This window comes from Eleutherodactylus coqui, chromosome 12, assembly GCF_035609145.1.
Source record: "Eleutherodactylus coqui strain aEleCoq1 chromosome 12, aEleCoq1.hap1, whole genome shotgun sequence".
Taxonomy (NCBI): Eukaryota; Metazoa; Chordata; class Amphibia; order Anura; family Eleutherodactylidae; genus Eleutherodactylus; species Eleutherodactylus coqui.
In genome coordinates this window covers 78152378-78175731 of record NC_089848.1, presented here as the reverse complement: position 1 = coordinate 78175731, position 23354 = coordinate 78152378, and the positions used below count along the sequence as shown (strand labels likewise).

The 23354-nt window shown below is 45.0% G+C and overlaps 1 protein-coding gene across 1 annotated transcript in view; it reads right to left on the bottom strand.

The window, feature by feature from the left end:
* Positions 1–23354, bottom strand: part of ADCYAP1R1 (ADCYAP receptor type I) — a 193260-nt gene that overhangs the window by 87910 nt on the left and 81996 nt on the right. The window contains exon 3 of the mRNA XM_066585652.1: positions 9396–9498. Within this exon, the coding sequence (XP_066441749.1) occupies positions 9396–9498 (103 nt within the window). The remainder of the gene's footprint in view (positions 1–9395; positions 9499–23354) is intronic.

Here is a 23354-nt window from a genome sequence, read left to right as displayed (position 1 = left end):
GATAAAGACTATAGTCAGAGCGGGGCTAGGCCCCTTCCCAAACCCCACCCACCATCCCAGAGGATTAGGATTCTGCTAGGTGTGCCACAGACGCTATATAAAAAGCATTAAATCTGTAACAGAACAGCCAGAGTACACCAAGAAATAGCCAGAGAGAGCAACCAGTAGCAGAGTGGGGAAGTGGTGGAGGCCATCCTAAGGAGCTGTCAAAGTCAGTGACAGACCATCAAAGGGCCTTGAAGACCAGGAAACCAAAGACTGAGGATCGATCAGACCATTGGGGTGAAGTGCCCCGCTGAGTGTGGGAGGAGAGGAAGTACTTGACTCCACAGCAGTGGTGCCCCGGACACTATGAGAGGTCTCCAGCCAGAAATAGTGCAGACGAAGGAAGAAGCAGAAGCCAATGGCAAAAGGGGTATCAAGCAAGCATCAGTACGTTATATGCCCTGGGATTGCGTAATGTTAAATTCCTGGCCAGGGTGGTGTAGTGGCCCAGTACATCATCCTGGGCCCCCTCCATAATGTCATACATGTATGTCTTATGTGGATGCTCTGTGCAAAATGTCTTCTCATTCTAGTATGTGTATTGCACAGCTGCAGCAAATGATGAGTTAATGTCTGCAAAAGGGAGCTGTCTGTCTGTAAATGTATTCATTCTATCCTGTCACGTGGTATGAGAGGCTATGAATGTGAGTGTTTTGAGAGCGGGAAAAGGTCCATATCTTCTGGGTTTCTGTCAGAGTGCCAGCTACATGGGGGCACCTTCAGCCCTCATGTAGTGAAAAATGGAGGAGGAAGAGAGATTTCTCTGAATGCGTGTTTAAGGAATGATGATGGAGTGAACCCCTGAAGACAGAGAGTGAGCAGCGAGCGTGTGCAGTCTTTCAAGGCCTAGTGCAGAGGTACTCAATTATTTGTTTCACGCCCGTGTAGAGATGAGCGAGTGTACTCGGAAAAGCACTACTCGCTCGAGTAATTTGCTTTATCCGAGTATCGCTGTGCTCGTCCCTGAAGATTCGGGTGCCGCTGCGGCTGACAGGTGAGTCGCAGCGGGGAGCAGGGGAGAGCGGGCGGGAGAGAGGAAGAGAAAGATCTTACCTCCGTTCCTCCCCGCTCTCCCCTGCAGCTCCCCGCTCCGTGCCGGAACCCGAATCTTCAGGGACGAGCACAGCGATACTCGGAAAAGCACTACTCACTCGAGTAATTTGCTTTATCCGAGTACGCTCGCTCATCTCTACCCGTGCGTCCTGAGGTCCGGGACTGCCTGTCAGAGGTACTCTACAGTCATTGGTCACACTCGTGTTCTGAAGTCTGGGTCACGCTGAGTGGAGGTACTTTAGTTTCTCTAATTCCTGCACCTTTCAAGTCTGTCATTTGTGCCTTGTATCCCTACAGTTATTCTTCGAGTAAAAGTTATTCCGGGCCCTGACCATTCCCGGGGACCTGAGGTCCTATACTATTGTCTGTGGCTCATTTATTTTCCCACCAATGTTCATGCCGGGGGGGGGTACCAAAACAATGATGTCACCCGTGACAACCACGACCCCCGCCCCCCCCCCCCCCCAGTTTGTTGGGCATCCCCGAGCTGGGGGTGTCCGGAAGAATCCCAGCATTGCCCTGGCCGAGGCTACGTGTGTCCCTCCGGGAGGGAGCCTGGTAAGTGCCACAATGATAAGCCAGCATCTTACCCTCCCTGCTCCTTAACGTATGCCCTGTGTCCGGGGTCACCCTACGGGATGCTGCAGTGGGGAGTGGCGACTAATGGGGACTGTGATCATAGCAGCATAATTTTTTGGGATTGGAGCAAGGCCTTTCAAGGGTTAATGGGTTTCTGGTTGTAGTGTTAATAATGTAAAATGTGACAAGTTGCTGTTGACAATATATTTATGACGTTATGTAATTAGTTTATGCTGTTGTGTAATGGCGCAGTAAGGCATGTATCATAGAGTGGTAACTGGGTTTGAGTATTGGGGTCGCTGCTCCTATGAAGTGTTTGAGGCCGGGGACTGATGATAGTAACAGTTATACCGCAGTCAAGAGACATTGGAGAAGAAGTCACAATGGTCTTTGAAAAAGGCTTGCACCTTGCTGCTGCCACCGGAGAATGAAGGCGATGTATGTGACAGTGAGGGGCGCGAGTGACAAGCAAGTATATTTTGAGTCAGTCGAATTCTAGAATACTGTTGCTTTAAGAGTTTTACATCAAGTTAATATGCAAGGTTTAAGTCCACAAACCCTCCTATGGAGCGATATGTTTATTAGCTTTTTTGCACAAATGTGCAGGCTGTGCATCTATCTGTCATTGCGGTGCCATCATGTAGTGTGCAAAACGGGCACATACCTCCAGCCCATTGCACAGCGACATGACCTGTATATCCAATAGCGTTTAGTTCCTATCATAAACTATGGCTGACACCTCCAAGGGTCAGTATTAGAGATGAGCGAGTATACTCGCTAAGGCACATTACTCGAGCGAGTAGTGCCTTAGCCGAGTATCTCCCCGCTCGTCTCTAAAGATTCGGGGGCCGGCGCGGGTGACAAGTGAGTTGCGGCGGGGAGCTGGGGGGAGAGAGATCTCCCCGCCGCTCCCCGCCGGCCCCTGAATCTTTAGAGACGAGCGGGGAGATACTCGGCTAAGGCACTACTCGCTCGAGTAATGTGCCTTAGCGAGTATACTCGCTCATCTCTAGTCTGCATCTTATGTAACATGGTTTAGTGCACATGATATGCTAGTAAGACATTCATTCTACTGATTGAGGGTCCAAATGCTTCCGGTAGGATAGTGTAATAGGCTGGCTACCGTTCGTTGTGTTCGTAAGTTATCCAAACTTCATATCTTCTTCAAGTATAAGTATTCTTCTGTAATATCAGAAAGCAAGTTTAGGAAACTAGCAGATCTAACTAAAGTTTAGAGGATAACCGGACTACTATGAAAAGGGGTAGTAAAAGAGAATCTGGTCATCATAGTTGGCGATATTATGAGCCACATATAGGATGCTGTGCCAACCATTGCTGTGCAAGAAACCTGACATTCAGAGTAATGATACAAATGAGCACACTCCATAAATGTGGGTGTCAGATTCAATTTAAATGTCCTCGGTCTGAGCTGTTCCTTGTTAATAAGAGCCCAGAGATTAAATTAATGTATTGCTCTGGAGTTTATTTCCATGATAATATATCAGTTGTGTCATTTTATATTGCTGAGCTCTTCGGTCTGGTTCTATGATGTCACTATAATGAAATAAGCCAGATCTGCAGGGCCTGTATGGGGCTATTTTCCTTTAATACCGGCCCAGTGTTTAAGAGGTGCCTCGTAGAGTCTCCACTATGCTTTATGGGAAGCAAGGAAAATGACCACCGGTCATGATCGCAGGAAATGATTGCAAATGACAATTGTGTAAAAAAAAAAATAAAGAAGCTCAATTATATTTACAGATGAATTAATAATGAACAAAACATGGCTCAGTCATTCAACATATTCTCACATACTCAACTGATTAGTTGGGTGTGTGAGAATAAACTAGATCATGGTTGTCCAACGCATGGCCTGCATGCAACCTGGGATGGTTATGGATGTGGCATAAAAGCAAGCTTTTTAAGGATTACGCACCGATGAGTTGACAGAGTGACAATAACATGGATTTTCTAAACTTATTTTGAAGTGTGAGGATCTAGGTCAGGGGTGTCAAACTCATTTTCACCGAGGGCCACATCAGGCTTATGGTGACCTTCAAAGGGCCGATTGTAAGACAGAACAGTAGGGCCTGTTCACACAAGCGTATTTGCGTACATAATATGCAGTGAATAGAAGTCATTGATTTCATTCACATGATGTATATTTTCACACAGCATGACCTATTTTGTTGTGTCCTACGCACCCCAATAGGCCATTGAAGTGAATGGGCCGTGCAAATATGTGGTGAATGCGCAGGAAACTGATGTATTCACTGCATATTTGCGCACCATCTCAGTGGGCCCATCTGCGTTCTTTTTTGCATGCCCAAATACGCAGGCATAAGCCATTTTCGATTGTGCAAATATGCAGCGTATTTGTGCGACTGAAATAAGATTACGCCCATGTGAACGAGCCTTAATAGTGACCCCTATAGTGGTCGCAGTAGTAATAGTGAATCTCATAGTGGCCTCAGTAAAAATATTGACCCCCACAGTGGGCCAATTAGTAATAGCGACCCCCACAGTGGCCCCAGTAGTAACAGGGTACCCCATAGCAGTCCCAGTAGTAACAGGGTACCCGATAGCAGTCCCAGTAGTAACAGGGTACCCCAAGTAGCCCCAGTAGTAAGAGCGACCCCCACAGTAGTAATAACCCCACAGCAATATTATCCCCCTCAGCAATATTATCCCTGTCAGTAATATTACCACCCCCCCAACAGCAGCAATTAATACCCCCCCAACAGCAGCAATTAATACCCCCCCCCAACAGCAGCAATATTACCCCCCCAGCAGCAGCAGCAATAATAACCCACCCAAAGCAGCCACCATTAATCCCCCTTCCTTCCCCAACCCATATACTTACCTCTTCCCTGCTGTCAGCGCCGCTCCCCCTCTGCTCGCGCTGAGCCCAGATGCACACTGACGTCAGTGTGTATCCCGGAACGCTTCCTCCCCGAGTCCTCTCCTGCGGAACTGAAGAGCAGGGGACTTAGGGGAGAAGGATCCCGGCTGCACACTGACGTCAGTGTGCACTGGGATCAGCGGTAACAGCGCGATTACCAGAGGGGAGCTGCGGCACCCCAGCTGGTAATCGCTAGAGTGGTGAGCGGCCGTCGGCGCGCCGCGGGCCACAGAAAATGAGGCAGCGGGCCTTGTGTTTGACACATGTGGTCTAGGTTATGCTTCGATTAGTTGATACTATGAGAATTGCATGTTCGGGCAAAAACACATGAGCGTATGCGCGACTATACTCACTGCTACGGAGCGTAGTTGCACATGAACGAGGGTTTTTAATTTTTTTCCGTCCATTCAAACTCCGTGCCATAGCATGCAAGTTTGAAAAAACAGCAGGAAGATTGGTCCTGCCCTATGTTTCTTGCATGTAGTATTAAGTCCTATGTTTTCTCGCCCATACTATTAACGGACGAGAATACCGCTAATGAAAATGAAACCATTGAAATCAATGTTTGTATTTCATCCTGTTATGCGGCCACATAATGGGACTAAACCATGCCCATTAGAGGAAGCCCTTATGCTCTGGATAGCTGAGTATGATGGATTAGCCAGACTACACTATTATGAGCTAAGAATGTGAGAATATCCTGGGATAGTATCTGATTGGTTGAGTGTGAGAATAGCCTTATGCTCTGACTAAAGGCTTCTTGACATGGACGTGTGGTGACCTCTTATTAAGGGCATGGGTTTGGCACATGTAATACACTGTACCAATCTGATATAGGCTCCAGTTTTGCCCCTCACACATTGCGCAAAATCTGTGTGCAATAAAGATCACAACATGGTCTACCTTGGCGCGTATTACATGTGCATGCATGCATGCCAAGATAGTGCGTGTCGATTGGTGGCACGTAGCAATTATGCAATGTCATTGCATACTTGCTGTGTGCCAGGCGACCGTCTCATGCGGGTAGCACGCAGCGAATTACGTTCGTATGAAGCCACCCTAATGTGTGAGAAAAGTCTGGCTTGCGCTCTCTTTGGGTTATGTATGTGAGTATCCTGTGTTACACTCTTGTAGAGGGTGTCCAAATAGCCTAAGTCCTGTAGGCGTAAACGTGTTTGCGGACACAAGAGCATGTTCTACTCATGTAAGCATGCTCCCATTCACTGAAATGGGCATTTACGTTAATTAATTGAATGTGTGCTAATTTTGTGCACAAATGCATGAATGAAATACGCTTATGTAAACCTACCCATTACAATCATTGGGTTCCATGCACAATGATGTCGGGACACGCTTGCATGACACATGCCTAAGGGTTCTTTTACATGGATAGAATGTTGGGCACTAAAGCGCCCACCAGTCGCCCGCATGATTGTCACTTCTGTGCTTTCACACAGGAGCGGTATTCGCTCACTGAATAAAGGCGGAGTGCACCAAAGATCACTTCCGCCCACCCCCATTTACAGTAAACAGACAGTCGTTCATAGATGAATGATCGTCTTCTTAACTGGCCGGTCATCGCCTGGGCTTTACGCCGACAGAAACTAAACGCTTACACTGAACCATTAACATTCAGTTTCACATGATCCTTCAATAATCATCCCAGGTACAAGGACCCTAAGATACAGTATGTCCTGTTTAGTTGAGAATAGCCCAGCTCACATGGTTCCTTCATTATACAGTGAGAGGTCCAATAAAAACCGGACTGCAGTAGGTACCACAACCATGGCGGGACAACTGTGGCAAAGTAATATTAAATGTCCCTGCTCCATGCTCCATTCGAAAATGCGTAGTTAGATTCCCCACAGCCTATTGAGACTCAAAAATTCCATGCCAAGTCATTTCTAATGGACTTTAAAGGATCACTGTTATTACCTGTGAGGCCTTAGTCAGACGGGCGTTTTTTCGCGCGATTTGGGGATCGCATGACGGATGCGCATCCGCAAATCGCGTGACCGGTGCGCGCAAGTCGCCCGCAAATCGCCCGAAAATCTGCTCCTAGCCGCGTTTCATTAGAAACGGGCCGGAGCTGTCCAGCTCATTGCATTCAATGGAGACGGCAATAGAGCCGCCTCCATTTAAAGCAATGCGCTGCGGGCGAGCTCGGGATGAATGGTCGGTAAGGGCTTAAATATATAAGCCCTTCCCTGCAATTCATCCTAAAATATGTTAAAATAAAAAAAAATTGTATACTCACCTTCTCCCGGCAGCCGAGCTCCGCGCGGCCATCCTGCAGTGGGTGTGAAGGGGGTGTGAGTCAGACCTGCCCCCTGATTGGCTCAGCGCTGAGCCAATCAGAGGCATGCCTCACTCACACCCATTCATGAATTCATGAATGGATGTGAGTCAGACCTGCCCCTGATTGGCTCAGCGCTGAGAGGCAGCAGTCACTCACCCATTCATGAATTCATGAATGGGTGTGTGAGTGAAACCAGCCTCTGATTGGTCAGGGCTGTGACCAATCAGAGGCAGATCATTCAGCAGGCGGGGATTTTAAAGCCCCGCCGGCTGAATAGTGCCGAGAAGCAGTTCAGGAGAACTGACAGCGGCCGCGGCTGGACTCCGGCTGCAGCGGAAAGGTGAGTATACAATTTTTTTTTTTTTTAATACATTTTAGGATGAATTGCAGGGAAGGGCTTATATATTTAACCCCTTCCCGACAATTCACCCCGCGCACGCCGGCAGCCCATTGCTTTCAATGGAGCGGCTGTATTGCCGCTCCATTGAATTCAATGGGCAGACATCGTTCTTCTCTGCCAAAGCTGTTACAGCTGTGGCAGAGAAGAATGATTTGTCTTCTATATGTTCTCAATGGGGTCGGCGCTGCTGCCGCCGGCCCCATTGGGCGCATATACAGAAGAGAACAGGAATCGCAGATCGCAGATAGGTGCGATCTGCGTTTTTTTTTGTTTTTTTTTTGTTCTATAATTTATCGGAGGAGCGCATAAAAAGCGCTCATGTGTCCGATACCATTGCAAAGCAATGGTTTTATAAAATCGCCGGATGCATGCGCATGCGCAAATCGCAGCTAAAAACGCCCGTCTGACTAAGGCCTGAACCCCATAAACTATGTTATCGAGCTCAAAGTTGAGGAAACGGGGAGTCTGGGAAGTTTTGTATCAAACTCACAGAGCATCTTGTTCTAGAATTGTATCTCCATGAAGTCAGTGTGTGCCAGCACCTTGACTTTCGTTGCCTGCATCTTCCCTTCAACTTCATTGGGACACAGCGCTGGAGTGGGGCACCCTTTGAGTATAATACGAAGCTCCCTGGGCTCCAAGTTCCCTCACCCTCGAGCCCCATTACATAGTTTATGGTACTCAAAGTTAATAACCGTGCTCCTTTAACCCGTTTAGGACCAGGCACTGTAAATATACGGCGCCTGGTCCTGGGCTTAGAGCCTAGCCATATGTAAAATTCCGACGGCGCTTTAGGCTGGTTCTCACAGGGCGGATTCTCGGCGAAAATCTCGCGGTTTGGCCGCAGCGAAAAACTGCGAGATTTCCGCCGGGAGAACTGCCGCTGCAAAACCCACAGCGGCTTTGAAGCGGCACAGCCGCTCACTCTTCCGCTGCGGCCGGCGCTCCCATAGAGAAAAGCGCGGCCACAGCGGGGAAAAAAAAATGGACATGCTGTGGTCGGCAAATCCGTGCCGCAGCGGCGGCTTCTGCCGGCTTAGCCGCAGCGGATTTGCCGTCCCGTGTGGATGAGATTTCTGAGAAATTTCGTCCACATGGTAGGCTAATCCCGGGACTAGCGGCCGCATGCGGATTTGCCGCGGCGAAATTCCGCACGGAATTTCTGCGGCAAATCCGCCCCGTGTGAACCCAGCCTAAAGCCTCCTTCCTCTGCAATCAATCAGAGGCAGGACGGGTTGTCAGCTGTTAGTAACAGCTGATAACCCAGAGGAGAAGGCAAGAGGGATTTTTCTGCCTTTTCCTTTCCCGAGTACACAGCACTCAATGTCCCCCAGAGGTCTTATATGACATCCCAGGGGATATAGATAGTAAAAAAACACAATTACATAAATAAGTAAAACAAAATTACAGAATAAAACAACAACATATACATAAAGTAAATAACCCAAAGCCGACGCCAACCAAAACCGTTGCAATAAGCGCTCTGTAATCTAAAACCATACATATTATATATCAAAACATCCAAAACAAAATGACGAACCCGTTCCCGTACTTTATTTTAGTGTAAATATACTAATTTTAAAATAAATTACTAGAAATGTTAAAAAAATCATTTTTTACCCCCAATAAAACTAAAAAGCGGGGAAAAAAGTCAGTGAAAAAGATATTTTAAAAAATTGCCCTACATGTCACGGGAAAAATTAGGGAGCAAAAATAATTTTGATAGCTGATGGAAAAAAAACATGGGTAAAATCTCTAACAAGTGTCTGGTCCTTAAGGTACAAAACAGCCTGGTCCTTAAGGGGTTAAATACTAAAGCTCAGTCTTTATTGCTTCTTACATCAGATGGGCTCGTGAACAAATGAAGACCCAAACGTTACACTATTGTGCAAGTTAGCACATGGCATATGTCGGCCCATTTAAGAAGACCCTTATCTTATATTATGTAATGTACTTAATGTATTTCTACCCACCTTGTGTTATGTGAAGGCTTTAATGCATCTCTACCTACTTTATTTTATGTAATGTACTTAAACCCGCCTTTCCTCTGCGCAGCACCCTGGAATTAATGATGTGTTATCGTAAATTATAGTAATAAGTATTATATAAAAGCAAATTACCTGGCATTGAATCATTCCACATTTCGGCTTCATATCTCTGTATTTTCTCTTTACAGGCTTCCTCTTCCTTCTTGATGGCACAGTACGGGTGCATCACGGCCATCTGAAAATAGGAAAAAGCAATGAGTCGTATTATGGAACTTTTTAGCCAAGTTCTTGAGTTGCGTAACATTGCAAAGATTGCTATACAATGGAGCTACTGTAATTAAATACCAGTTGCCATAAAGGTCAGTAGAACCTTATGATACTATTGAGGTCATGATGAACACTAAATGTAGAGAACACATGAAAGGAAAGAAGAAAACAAAAAATCACTCTTAATCATCCTCTCCTTTCATCTTAATCTGCATAATACTGCACTTAAAACTGTAACAGATGAATATCTATGTCCGAGGTGATCAGCCGTTTCGACTGCCTCCTACTCTCAGATCAAGGCTTTCTTTTGCCATAAGGCAACTGGCTGCAACAGAATCCCCTCCACATATACACACTGCGACACATATGACACCCAAGTCTGATAATGACTTGTTCCAATGTATTGGTTGGACCCACCTATCGGCTATCTTGAAGCTGACAGTGGGAGAAATCATGAAGAATTAGATCCCTTGGGTTCTCTACTAGATTGTTTGCATTAGGGGCATAACATCCCGCTGACTGACATTGCGACACGTTTTTCTTGTCTTTATCATTAATTTCGAGGTTTATTGATTAGAGATGAGCGAACGTACTCTTCTCGGGCGTTTTTGCACTCGAGCACTGCTTTTTCCGAGTAACTGACTACTCGGACGAAAAGATTTGGGGGGCGCCGTGATAGAGCGGGGGTAGCAGTGGGGAACAGGGGGGAGCTCTCTCTCCCCCCACTCCCCTCTGCAACCCCCCGCTCACCCCCGGCGCCCCCCGAATCTTTTCGTCCAAGTAGTCAGTTACTCGGAAAAAGCAGTGCTCGAGTGCAAAAATGCCCGAACCGAGTACGCTTGCTCATCTCTCTTAGTGATCCTTTAAAGTGGTTGTATCAAGAAGTACAACTCCTCCCTGATCGAACAGCCTGAGACAATCAACTGATTGCCTATTCTCTGCACTGCCAGCAATCCGTAGATCATTTCAGTGGGAAGCCGCAGCCATCCAAGCATTTCACCTACAGGGAAAATGTGGGTTCACAGGGTGGCCAGAAGGCCCACCAAGATGGTAGCCCTTACTAAGCAGTTCTTCACTCTTGATCATAGAAAAAGGTCCGAAGCAGGGAGCTCTGCTCTGTCATTTACATGCTTTCGGGACAATCGCTCTAAAGAGCCAGGATTTCCCTAACCATGACCATTGTTGTGGGATTGCAGTTGTCATCCACTTCTACTCTCCCACTGTTGAGTTCTTGGGCACGAAAGCAGTGCCAACATAATCAGTGTCATTCATTTACTGGGTATTGCACTTTTGCACTCCTACCTGTACCAGAAATGAATGGCCTGGTAAAGAAAAGGCACTAAATACTTTTTTCTTCCAACTATAGAAACTTGTCTATGCCATTTTTACTATCATTTTCATTACGATGACCAGAAGTAAACGATTCACTCCATTTCTTATAATATAGTCCGTGAACCAATCAGAAAAGTTTTGGGATTTTTCAAGAGCCAATCACAAAACGGGATTAATTTTTTTTTTTTTTGGGTTAATCGATTGGAAAATTGTTGAATCTCCAATGTGGCAGGTGGATTGACTCATCTCTACCTATCATCCCGCACTCTACCACTGTGTCCAAACATGTCGCAGCCTATACTTTGTCCTTATGTTGAGCCTCATCCTTCGTTTCTGTGTAAAGTGTTGAAAATTACAGTCATTTCTTAGACACTTAGGAAAAGAATGAAAGAACAATCTTGTGTAATCCTTGCAGAAAGTGGCTCCGTCAATTTATATTACTTTCCGAGAAGGAAAAATCATAGACATTCAGGAACGAAGTTCCTAAGTCATTGAAATGTTCGGCTCTTAAAATATAACCCATTACGATGAAGGTCTGGTGGGAATACAAAAAGACTGGCAGGAAGGGGCTCCTTATTACATTGTTTCCTGGAAATATCTCATTGTGATTCTCCATATTGGATAATTACACCTGTCTCCCCACGGCTCAGTCATAATAAGACTTACACATAACTTGCCTTATATTAAAGTCAATCATAAATTGAATACCATGAATGTCTTTCTCTTCACAATGAAGTCTGCAGCAGGTGAGTGTGTATTATAGGGGGATTTCGGCTACTGGAACATGTCATCATGTCCTCATCAGTCATGGGTCTGACTGCTCCGGCTCTTTCACAGAGTTTCCCCGCACAGTCGCACTCCTGTTGATCCTTTGCAGTATCGGGAATTCGTTAGATGAAAATAACTAGTTTTATTTTTTAACCCTTTCCAATCCAATTTGTATCCTGGTTTTCCTAGGGGACTTACTCTTTTTCTGCTGTTATACAACAGCGCTATCTGCTGGCTAAAGCTAGTACTGCATGAGGTGACACGTTGGATAGGTTCCGACCTCAGAGAGGCTGGCAATATACAGTAAGAGAACCCCAACGGACGTCTTCCAACATCGGAGCTGTACAGCCTTAAATCATAATGTCCTCAGAGGTCAGACAGTGGATTGAAAAGGGTTAATACTTTTCTAAGGTTTTTTTTTAGTAGATTAACCCCTTTCCTCCTATAGCCAGTTTTGGTCTTCCTGAAAAGGCCCCATTTTGCAAATCTGACATGTTACTTATACAAGTGTTTCTGAGTGGTTTTTCATGACACATTGTACTTTATGTAAGTGGTCAATTTTGGTCAATATGTTTTGTGATTTTTTTTTTTTTTTTTTTTTTTTTAATTTTTTATTCCTAAATTTACAGAAAAGTTTGAAAAATGTGCAATTTTTAAACTGAATTTTTCTGCTTGTAAGACAGATAATCATACCACACAAAATAGCTAATAAATAATTACCCTGAATCTGCACTTCTTAGAAATATGCCACGTATCCCAGGTGCAAACCATGACTCAAGCACAAACCTCAGAGATCAAGGAGCATCTTGAGGATTTTGGGTCAATTTCTCATTGTCCTATTTAGAAAACCATAATTTTTGTATTTTTACATCTACGACGCTGTGTGAGGCTGATTTCACACGGGCGAGTGCGATATCGGGACGTGAAACGCGGCCTGATATGGCACGCGCCAACATGCTGTGGATGTGAGGTGTTTTGTATCAAATCTTGTGCAAGAATCTTGTCTGTGTGAAACCGGCCTGTGGCGATGTTTACACTAAATGGCGCGTCGTTCAGTTTTCTGCATGCAGAAACTGAACAACTGAACAATTCTCGTTCAGTCGCTGCATACGTTTCAACGGGGCAATTATCGTTTATATTCCCCGGGGGCGCTCGGGAATTTGAATGATTCTGAACGATAATCGTCCCGTGTAAAGGCGCCATTGCTCTTTCTCTCTTTCCTTGTTCTCCTTCTTCCTTGTTCTTCCTCTTTCTCCTAGGGCTTAAACAGATGAGTGTACATATGTTGTAATACACTCGTTTCTGCACATTTTTTTGCACAGTGGACGAGTGTATTTTGTACACCCCACCCTGATTTAAATGGCAAATTAGCCTAACGCAATGCTGGTGATTGCAGCATGCGCAACATTTAGTGCATACCTAAGCAGGCGGATGTGTTTTTTTTTTTTTAACACCTACCATGGACCTCCTTTGGGGCTTTTTGGTGCACAAGCACACAGAAATAACAGCAGGACCTATTTTTTGGAGCCTACGAAAATAGCAGGCTCAAAAAAAAGAGGTGAGGAGAAACCCATTGAAATCAATAGGTTCTATTCTCTGCCTTTTGCGGACAGGCTTTTTCTGCGTACATAAATGCGTAAAAACACGCTCGTCTGTTTAATCCCTAGGGGTTTCTTCATATGCAAATAAGCTAGGCGCAGATTTTTGCATGAGCCAGTCCAAAGTCTTTTTTTTTTTTTTTTAACCTTTTAAACGCTGTGCTATTGCCCGGGTAAAATAAAAAACAAGCAGGAAGTTAGGGCAGGACCTATCTTTTCTCGCATGCATAAAAACTACGTGTGAGAAAGATAATGCAAGGCCGATTTTTTTTTTTTTCTCTTGTGCATAGTAATATGTAAGAAACACGGCCGTGACCATTAAACCATTGAAATCAGTGGTTTCATTTTTGTACCCTTATCCATCTGTGATTATCATGGTTGCATAACAGGAGAAAACCACGTATATCGTAGTACTGGGCTCCCTATATGGAGAAGAGAGGTCTTATAGACCCCCTAAGGCTCCTAGGCCCGGGGGCAACCGCATCCCCATTAGTTACACCAGTGCTCCCGTGTGAATGAGCCCTTATCTTCCCATCTCATTTTTGGTCTCTCTTAGTTTTTCTCTTGTTCCTTGACTTTTTTTTCTCTAATTTTCCACTCTGTTGAAGGAAAGTAGCAGCGTGGAATAATTGTCACCTGTCACTTCCCATCCAGGGAAGGGTAAGTATGCCGAGCTCCAGCCCCGTCCTCCCGTGCGTCTCCATCTGTCCAACAGTTACAAATATTGGACCTTGCCTGCTTCTCTCTCTCATTGATGTTTCCCCGCTTTTCATCATGTAATACAAGCTTCCTGCTTGCTTCGCTCTGACTTATATCATACAGTTTACATATAGAATTTTTTTTTAATCACATAATTTTTATTAAAGTTATATTTTTGAATACAATTACCCCTTAAATTCTAAATATCATTTCTCTACCCAAGCAATTAATTCTACCTATATTTAAGCAAATCACAATCCCCCCCCCCCCCCCAAAAAAAGAGAAAAATCTGGGCACATACAAGAAGAGAAGAAAAACTTTTTTCTCCCTTCTTACCTCTCTTCCTCACAATCTCCAAATCTTATCAATTTTTCTACAATACCTCAATGCACCCAGCACTCAATATGGACTATCCATTATATATCTCTTTTTTTTTGCTATATCTCCCTTTCCAAGGATATAACCTCTCTTATTTTTGCAACAAAATCTCACACTTCCTAGTAGATTTCTAGTAGATTTCTTGTTCCATTAAAAAAAACTCCTAAATATCGTATGGAGTCTAGAAAAATATTGTGATGGAATCCAAACTGGAGAAATTTTAAGTTTATAAAGGAATTTGTGATACCAAACCCATTTTAATAATGATTTTCCCTGCCAATTATCAACAGTGGGAGATGATTCTAGACCTTAATCTTTTCCCCAAACTTTCGTACCGCTGGAAGTAAATTGGCAGTAATAGAGTCTTGAGGCTTAGAAGATACCACAACTCCCAAATATTTAAATTCCTATACTATTTGTAGTTGCGTATGTTCCAATGAATAGTCCACCGGCAAGGGATCTAAAGGAAGAATTACAATTTCCCCCAATTAATAGCGAGACCCAACATCTTACCGAATATATGAAAAAGGGACATAACAGGACTCATTGATCTACTTACATTCTCCGTATACAACAGCAGATCTGCATATAACGAGATGCGTTCCTATATTTCTCCATACTGCAATCCAACTAAATGAGCCCTCACGTAGCCCCATCGATGGAAAAGCGTAAAAATAACGATGGGGGTTAAAATATGGCGGCAGAGAGTAATTCTTATTTTATTAAGGTATAGATGTTTATAAGTATTAATATATTAAAAAACTAAATACATTTTGTATAGGTGTAACCATATTGACCCACAGAATAAAGATAACATGCCATTTTTACTGCACCTTGAATGCTGCAGAAGTGCCCCACCCTCAGTGGTGTAAATGCTTTTTTCCCACTTTGCTCCACTTGGAAATTTTTAAAAGTCTTCCAATATATTATATGGTATAGTTAAAAATATAACTCAGTCTGCAAAAAACTGACCTTAATGTAGATCTGTTATACAAAAAAATTAAAATTTTATTTTTTTTTTTGGAAGTTTGAATACTAGTATTGCAGAATGTGACCTGGGCGCAGGAGCATCAATGATCCATGGTCATGAAAAGACCAAACAAACCAGCCCTACATAGAGTCTACAGCAATAACTAACATTACAGGAGTTCATCTTAGGCTGGATTCAGACGAACGTATATCAGCTGGGTTTTCACGCCCAGCTGATATACGTTGTCTCTCTCTGCCGGGGGGGGGAGCCTGGAAGAACCAGGAGCAGTGCTCTGAGCTCCTGCCCCCTCTCAGCCTCCTCTCCGCCCCTCTGCACTATTTGCAGTAGGGAGAGGTGGGATGTGGGCGGGGCTAATTCTCGGAATTTAGCCCCGCGCCATCCCGACTGCTTTCATTGCAAATAGTGCAGAGGGGTGGAGAGGAGAAAGAGAGGGGGCGGGAGCTCAGTTCCTGCTCCTGGCTCTTTCATCCCCCCCCTACAGATGAGGACACCGTATATCGGCTCGGCGTGAAAACCGAGCCGATATACGGTCGTCTGAATCCACCCCTAAATTGTCTACATCATCATTAATATTACTTGTTACTGTATACAAGAGAACACTTTTTTTGGCCAAGATGTCAGAAATGACATTAGGCTGAAAGTTCTACAAGATAGATGGACTCCATACTGGGTGCGCCTGTATGACTCAGATCTATTGTGAGAAGCACAAAAAGAAGCACATTTTTCCCATCAAATACGAAAGAACCTGTGATGTAGCCTCCAACGCCGATGTGAACAGAGCCAAAAAGGTAAGTTATGAAAGCACTTATGACGGTGTTCGGGTGTAAAAAAATAAATATTGGAGCATGTTATTTTTGTGTAAAATTCTGGAACTTTTTTCAGTTTCATGGCACTCTCATCATATTTAAAAAGTAGATTAGAAGGTGGGTGTGGTTAGCTTGGTAAGTCGGCACATTTATGAATTCCAACTTTTTAAAAAGCCACTAAAATTTTGTAGAATTTCACTGTGGCAGGGGGCTGGCCTAAAATTGTAGAAACCTCTTTGTGACATAAGGGTTTGTTCACATCAGCAACAGAAATTCCGTTTAGAACCAGGGTCATTGATTTCTGCTAGAAAACAGGACATCTTTAATAGGTAGCTTGTTAAAAAAAACAGCGTGCAATACCAAAGTATTGCATTATACTGTAAAACCAATCAAACAATCACAAGTTTAAGTATCCTATGTGACTGCTGTAGGTAAACTGAACGGACCCTTATTATAGTCAATGAGGAGCTGTTCGCTGCTGTTTGGATCCGCCATAATAAGGAACTCTGCAGGAAAATAGAAATTCCCTAAGGCCTTAGTCACACGGGCGTTTTTTCACGCGATTTGCGCATCGCATGACGGATGCGCATGCGCAAATCGCGTGACCGGCGCCGAAAAATCGGCCCAAAAATCGCCCGAAAATCTGCTCCTAGCCGCGTTTCATTAGAAACGGGCCGGAGCTGTCCAGCGCATTGCATTCAATGGAGCCGGCAATACAGCGGCTCCATTGAATGCAAGCGCTGCGGGCGTGCGCGGGGTTAATTGTCGGGAAGGGGTTAAATATATAACCCCTTACCTGCAATGCATCCTTAAATGTGAAAAAATAAAAAAAAAGGATGTACTCACCTGCTCCCGGCAGCTGGAGATCCCGGCGGTCGGCCTGCAGTGGGTGTGAAGGAGGTGTGACTCAGGCTTGCCCCTGATTGGCTCAGCGCTGAGCCAATCAGAAGCAAGTCTCAGTCACACCCATTCATGAATTCATGAATGGGTGTGACTGAGCTCAGCCTCTGATTGGCTCAGGCTGAGCCAATCAGGGGCAAGCCTGAGTCACACCTCCTTCACACCCACTGCAGTCCGACCGCCGGGATCTCCAGCTGCCGGGAGCAGGTGAGAACATCCTTTTTTTTTATTTTTTCACATTTAAGGATGCATTGCAGGTAAGGGGTTATATATTTAACCCCTTCCCGACAATTAACCCCGCGCACGCCGGCAGCCCATTGCTTTCAATGGAGCGGCTGTATTGCCGCTCCATTGAATTCAATGGGCAAACATCGTTCTTCTCTGCCACAGCTGTTCCAGCTGTTCCAGCTGTGGCAGAGAAGAATGATTTGTCTTCTATATGTTCTCAATGGGGTCGGCGCTGCTGCCGCCGGCCCCGTTGAGCGCATATAGAGAAGAGAACAGGAATCGCAGATCGCAGATAGGTGCGATCTGCGATTTCTGTTCTCTAATTTATCGGAGGAGCGCATAAAAAGCGCTCATGTGTCCGATACCATTGCAAAGCAATGGTTTTAAAAAGTCGCCGGACGCATGCGCATGCGCAAATCGCGGCAATAAACGCCCGTGTGACTAAGCCCTTACGCTGATACGAATGAGCCCTAAGTGCTGTATTTAAAGATACCCCAAACATTGTGTGTGTCTTTGATAAATATGGCCTAAATGACAGCAGCGGTGCTTCAAGCATCGTTTCTAACGCTGCGATTATTGAATACCGTCTGCTCTATTTTAGTGCATTTCATTTTCTATTCCTGGTAGTTTGTCACGCGGTATCAGTGCACCTAAAATGAGTTAACCGAGAAACTAGGAAGTTTACCTTACAGAATTTTGACTAGATACTTTGGATACATTTGCAAAAATTGCTCATCTGTGAGAGATATTAGAACTGTACAGGGCCTAAGTATTTAGATGTGAGGAAGAGGGTCTAAGGGCTTACTGTTTTTCCTTGTGGAGAGTATAGGCAGTCTTATAATCCATGCAGTGCTTCCTGGGAAAAAAAGTATGCAAATGGAAAGATGGAAAAATGCCTCCACAGCATCATTGCCTTCAAATAGGTGGCGCTGTGGAGACACTTTTCTATTTTCCTCTTTGCATATATGTCAAGAAGAACGACTTCACTCACTGACAGCAAGCTGGAATGTTAAAAATGGGCAGGAATACAAGTATTAACAAACTAGAGTATATGAGAATGTTCCATGAATAGTTGTACAATGATTGCTGTCACAGTGTTCAGTGACAAAGAGACTCCCCACGGGGATGAAGAATTGCCCTGCCACAGCTGTCACCAGCTGTGGCAGAGGATCGCAATGCTATCCCATTGAATTCAATGGAGCTAGCGCTACAGCTGGCTCCATTAAAAGCAGTGAGGTGCTGGCAACATCCAAAGTGATTTTTGGGGAAGGGCTTAAAATACAAGCCTTTCCCTGAAAATAAGCCCTAGGTGAAAGAAAAAAGAATAATGCATCTCCTAGCAGCGCTGTCATGCGCATCTTCTTTCTATGAAGCCAGCACTATGCTAAAGCATTTTCTTCTGGCAGGGGATTTAAAAATCCCAGACAGATGAAAACTCTGCTTTTGATTGGCTGAGCGCTGTGACCAATCAGAGGCAGCGCTCAGCCACTGAAGGCTAACTGCGCTCAGCCAATCAAAGGCAGCGCTCAGCCATTCATTGAATTCAGACATTCATTGAATTCAATGAATGACTGCGTGCTGCCTCTCATTGGCTGAGCGCAACGACCAATCACAGGCAGCACTCAGCTGTCATTCAATGAATGTCTTAACGCTCAGCCAATCAGACACAGTCCTTTCAGCAGGTGGGGATTTTAAATGCCCTCCTGCTGTAAGAACTGCAGAGCAGTTCAGGAGGACCAAGTTGCTAGACGTGCCTGAGCCCCGTCAGCGGTGGAGAGCTAAGTATAGATTTTTTGATTTACACATTCTAGGGATGATTTTCAGAGAAGGGCTCATATTTAAAGCGTTCCCCGAAAATCGCTGCAGAGGTTGCCGGAAGCCCAATCCTTTTAATGGGGCTGCAGAAGCTCTGGCCCTATTGAAAGCAATGGGAGAACATCGTGCTCCTGTGCCACAACTGTGACAGCTGTGGTAGGGGAATTCTTTATCCCCGTGTGAATTTTCTTTGTCACAGAACACTGTGACAAGGCTGTCATAGTGTTCAGTGATGAGGGGACTCCCCGCAGAGATGAAGAGATCCCTTGCCACAGCTGTCACAGCCGCATCAGGGGACGGCAATGGGACCGCACTTTAAGTGCAAATTTTTAACACACCCAAGTGCGTTTTTTTTTCTTCTTTAAACCACTGTGATACCCGCTTTGTCAAATTTTTGAAAAATGCATTTTGTGTGTTTCACGCAAACAAATGCGCCAAAAACACCCATCTGACTAAGCCCTGAGGGCTTTAGGCCTAACTCCCATGGGCGGATTTCCGCCGTGTATCGCGCGGCAGAAATCTGCGGCGTTGCCCCGCAGCTATTAGGTTCTATTGAACCTAATAGAGCAGTGCTCACGGTGCAGAATTCCACCGTGGAATCCCACCCCGTGAAATCGCCCACGGGCGTCCGCGCGGATGGCTTCCATTGCAGTCAATGGAAGCCATCCGTCACGTTGTCTTCCGCTGTAGCACAGTGGTAGATAGTGTGAAAACGCTTCCCCGCCCACTGACGCCCATGTCATGTGACGCTGTGGGCGTGTCATGTGACGCTGCCGGTGCATCACATGACACTGCTGCCGAGTCATTCGCTGTACTGCGCATGCGTGCCGGCACGGGATGCGGAACATCGGGCAGCGGATCCAGGGGGGAGTAGTGGGTCTCTGGGGGGGGGGGGGGGGCGTTGTGACGGACTCCGCTGCGGAATTCCGCTTGCGGAGCCCGTCGCGGCCGTGGGCACTAGGCCTTATTTCACTGTATACCCCAATTTAGGCAGTGTCTTCGCTTCTCAAATAACCACATTCTCTCCTGTTCTAATTAGACTAGAAATGGGTCACCCTGTTCCGGGTCCTCATGGACAAACCTCTTTGTTTTGGGTGCTTTTGTCTCCTTTCTGTTATTTCTTGTGCTGCGAATTGTCATGATTTTCAAAGAGTTGCGAATTTCATTCACAATATAACATCACTGGATGAATCAGCCGCTCTTCATATTCACCTTGAAGAGGAACTCCAGTCACAGGTAATAGCAACATGAATGGTAAAAATGTGATAAAATATGGAAAATGTCATTCATTTTACTACAAATGTCACTTTCGTTGTAAAGAAACATTCTCCTATGTTCACCTCCCCCATCTGAGTAACATACTTGTATGAGCGGCTGATGGGAGCCTCCTGCACATCTCTACGGGATTTCACAAAATCCTTACTTCGAGAAAAATAAATATTTTATTGAAACATTTTTTTTGTGTTTTTTTTTCTTTTACTTATTTTTATAAATCTTTATTTTACATTTGTTTCACAAATCAAATCAGAACTTTAAAGAAAATCTATCACCCCCTCATGTCAGTGAGGCCAACTCCATAGCTCACTGTTGCTCATACTCCCCCCCCCCCCCCCCGCTCCCATGTACTAGTTCTTGTTAGAGTTTCGGCCAGTAATGTGTCAAGTGGGCAATCTCCACTGCTCTTTGTCACCCATTTGTAAGGGGCTTTCTTGAAGGCTTAAATGGTTGCTATGGTGACAGACAGTGAATTGCGTAAAAAATTGCACCAAATTTCAGCAATATGGAACTGAGCATGCTCTGTAGGAACATTCGAGAGAGGTCATCAGCATTATATGAGGTTTGGGTGCTGTGTCACTGCCAGAAGAGCTAGTAGAGACTGTGTACTAGGCAGAGGTGTTGGTGGCGCTAAGGCAACAAGGTGTAACAGTCTGCAGGGCGGGCAAAGGCTGTTAGAAAGAGAGAAGCTGCTGTTGGTGAGATAAGAGTCTGCTGGCAGCCCGGTTTGACCGCTGGTTTCATCGTTCAAGAGGCAACTGAGATCTCAGATAGCGAGAGAGAGCACGGGACTGTGCTGCAGAGCAACCGGACTGGGACCAGGAGAGTATGTTTAAAATTACTTTCACATTGGGTCGATAGTGACTTTCTGGTGTTTGAACCCAGGTCATAGACGGTGCTATTTAAAGGGATATTGTGCGGATATACGGAAACTGGGCTTTCTTAAAGACTGTGTTGGGGTGGTATTCACAGAAGTGAAGTCAAGCATTATGTTCCGTTGTCTATATTTTTTTGAGGCAGTATCGCTAGCAATCGATTGTTATCGATTAGAGATGAGCGAGTATACTCGCTAAGGCACATTACTCGAGCGAGTAGTGACTTAGCCGAGTATCTCCCCGCTCATCTCTAAAGATTCGGGGGCCGGCACGGGTGACAGGTGAGTTGCGGCGGGGAGCTGGGGGGAGCTTCCCCGCCGGCCCCTGAATCTTTAGAGACGAGCGGGGAGATACTCGGCTAAGGCACTACTCACTCGAGTAATGTGCCTTAGCGAGTATACTCGTTCATCTCTATTATTGATATTGTTCACAGGGTGTTATTGTTACTTTGGACGGTTCATATTCTGTTACCATTCCTATGTTTCAGTTGCAATAGATAGTGCCTAGGTGCTTGAATACAAAAGACCAATTGCTTAATCATTATCGGTATCTTCTAGTTTTTCACATCTATATTTGTGTGCATAAATAAACATTGTACATCTTAGTTACTCCATCTGCTGTATCGTACTCTAAATCCCACGTCACACCTACACCTGTGACACATGCATTAAAATCTATCTGTTTTTCATGCACCCAAATGAGAAGCGCTAGTCAAAATAAGGCCTAAGGCATACTACAAGTATGCCTTAACACATGAAGCAGCCATGGAGACCTTTTTGTTAGGTCCTGAGCTTCCTCCATGGTGCCGCAAGACCCTGTGATTATGCTGCCTAGAGCATTGATTACTATTACCAAGAGGCTCTCTCCCTTCTTTGCTGGGATTGATTTTTCTATTATTCCCAGTAGATAAGGCAGAAGCAGGGTTGTGTATTATAACCCCGCTACTGCCTGGGAACTCCTTGGTGCACTAAAAACACCCCCGAGACAAAAATGTACACCCTGGTGCACCGATGGCAGCCGTCCATGTAGTAGCGTCACTGGACAGTAACAAGTCAAAGTAATCCAATAACATAAATAACCCAGTACCACCTCTCCTACGGTAGACTGTACCGGTCTAGACAGATGTACATCAACCGCTACCTGTCCTGACGTCACCACACTCTGGAGTCATATAAACAAGTCAAGCGATATCTATGGAAACAGATCCCTGTGAATTATCGCTGCCTGTTAAAATACCTGCATTGCAGTTGAGTTTAATATTCACTTCCAACACGGAGCCAAATTTATGACTCATGATTTTTCTTTGTTTTTCGAGAGCATTTTGCAACCTAAAAGAATGGCACTCGGAATAATTTTTCCTACAATTTGTAAAGATGACTTGGGTTAATCAAATATCATTGCTGCACTTCCACCGTGAAAGCTCAGAGAAAAAGCAGCAGGGCACGGCCTGGAATAAAGACAGAAATGCATTATCCAGTCAGGAGGAAGCCGATTCATTCCCTGTGATTACTGCAGCGCCAGAAGATGAGGAGGGGGAAGGAAAGACGATGAAAACTTCTGTGTAGAATATTTGGGGGGTTGGTGGGTACTGTCTCTGGGTAAATGTTGGCACAGATGAAGCCATAGTTTTAGTCATTAGTGTGTAGGTGCGTACAGATACATATGTAGGTTTGAGAAAGACTTGGTTAGAGCTCTAATGTGTCAGACTGGGATCACCTCCTCTATTAAAATAAACATTCAAGATCTTACAAGTTACAATTCCTTCCACTACTGTTATTGGAGTAAGGTACCACTGGGAGCAGGTTTGGGGGGTTTCCCGGTTTTCCTGATGGATATAGGGCGCAGGAGTTGCCATTCCTGAGCAAACAGTTCTTTATTAACTGTGAAACAGTAACTAGTGACCCAGTAATGGGGTATCTCATTCTGTCAATAAATGTTCAAGAGTCCGTATGAAGGGTTGTTAATCAGAGTCCTAGCCCAGTTGACTATGATGAGCAATCCATGATAATTATCTGACTCAACAGTCTACATGTCCATTAGCGTAGGATACCTGTAACAACTCTATTGCCCGATGACTGAGGCGGCTCTTTTCTAGGCCCTCTGTCGCAGTTTCAGCGTTGTTGAAGGGGAGGGAGTATAGGAACTGCACCTTGAACCTT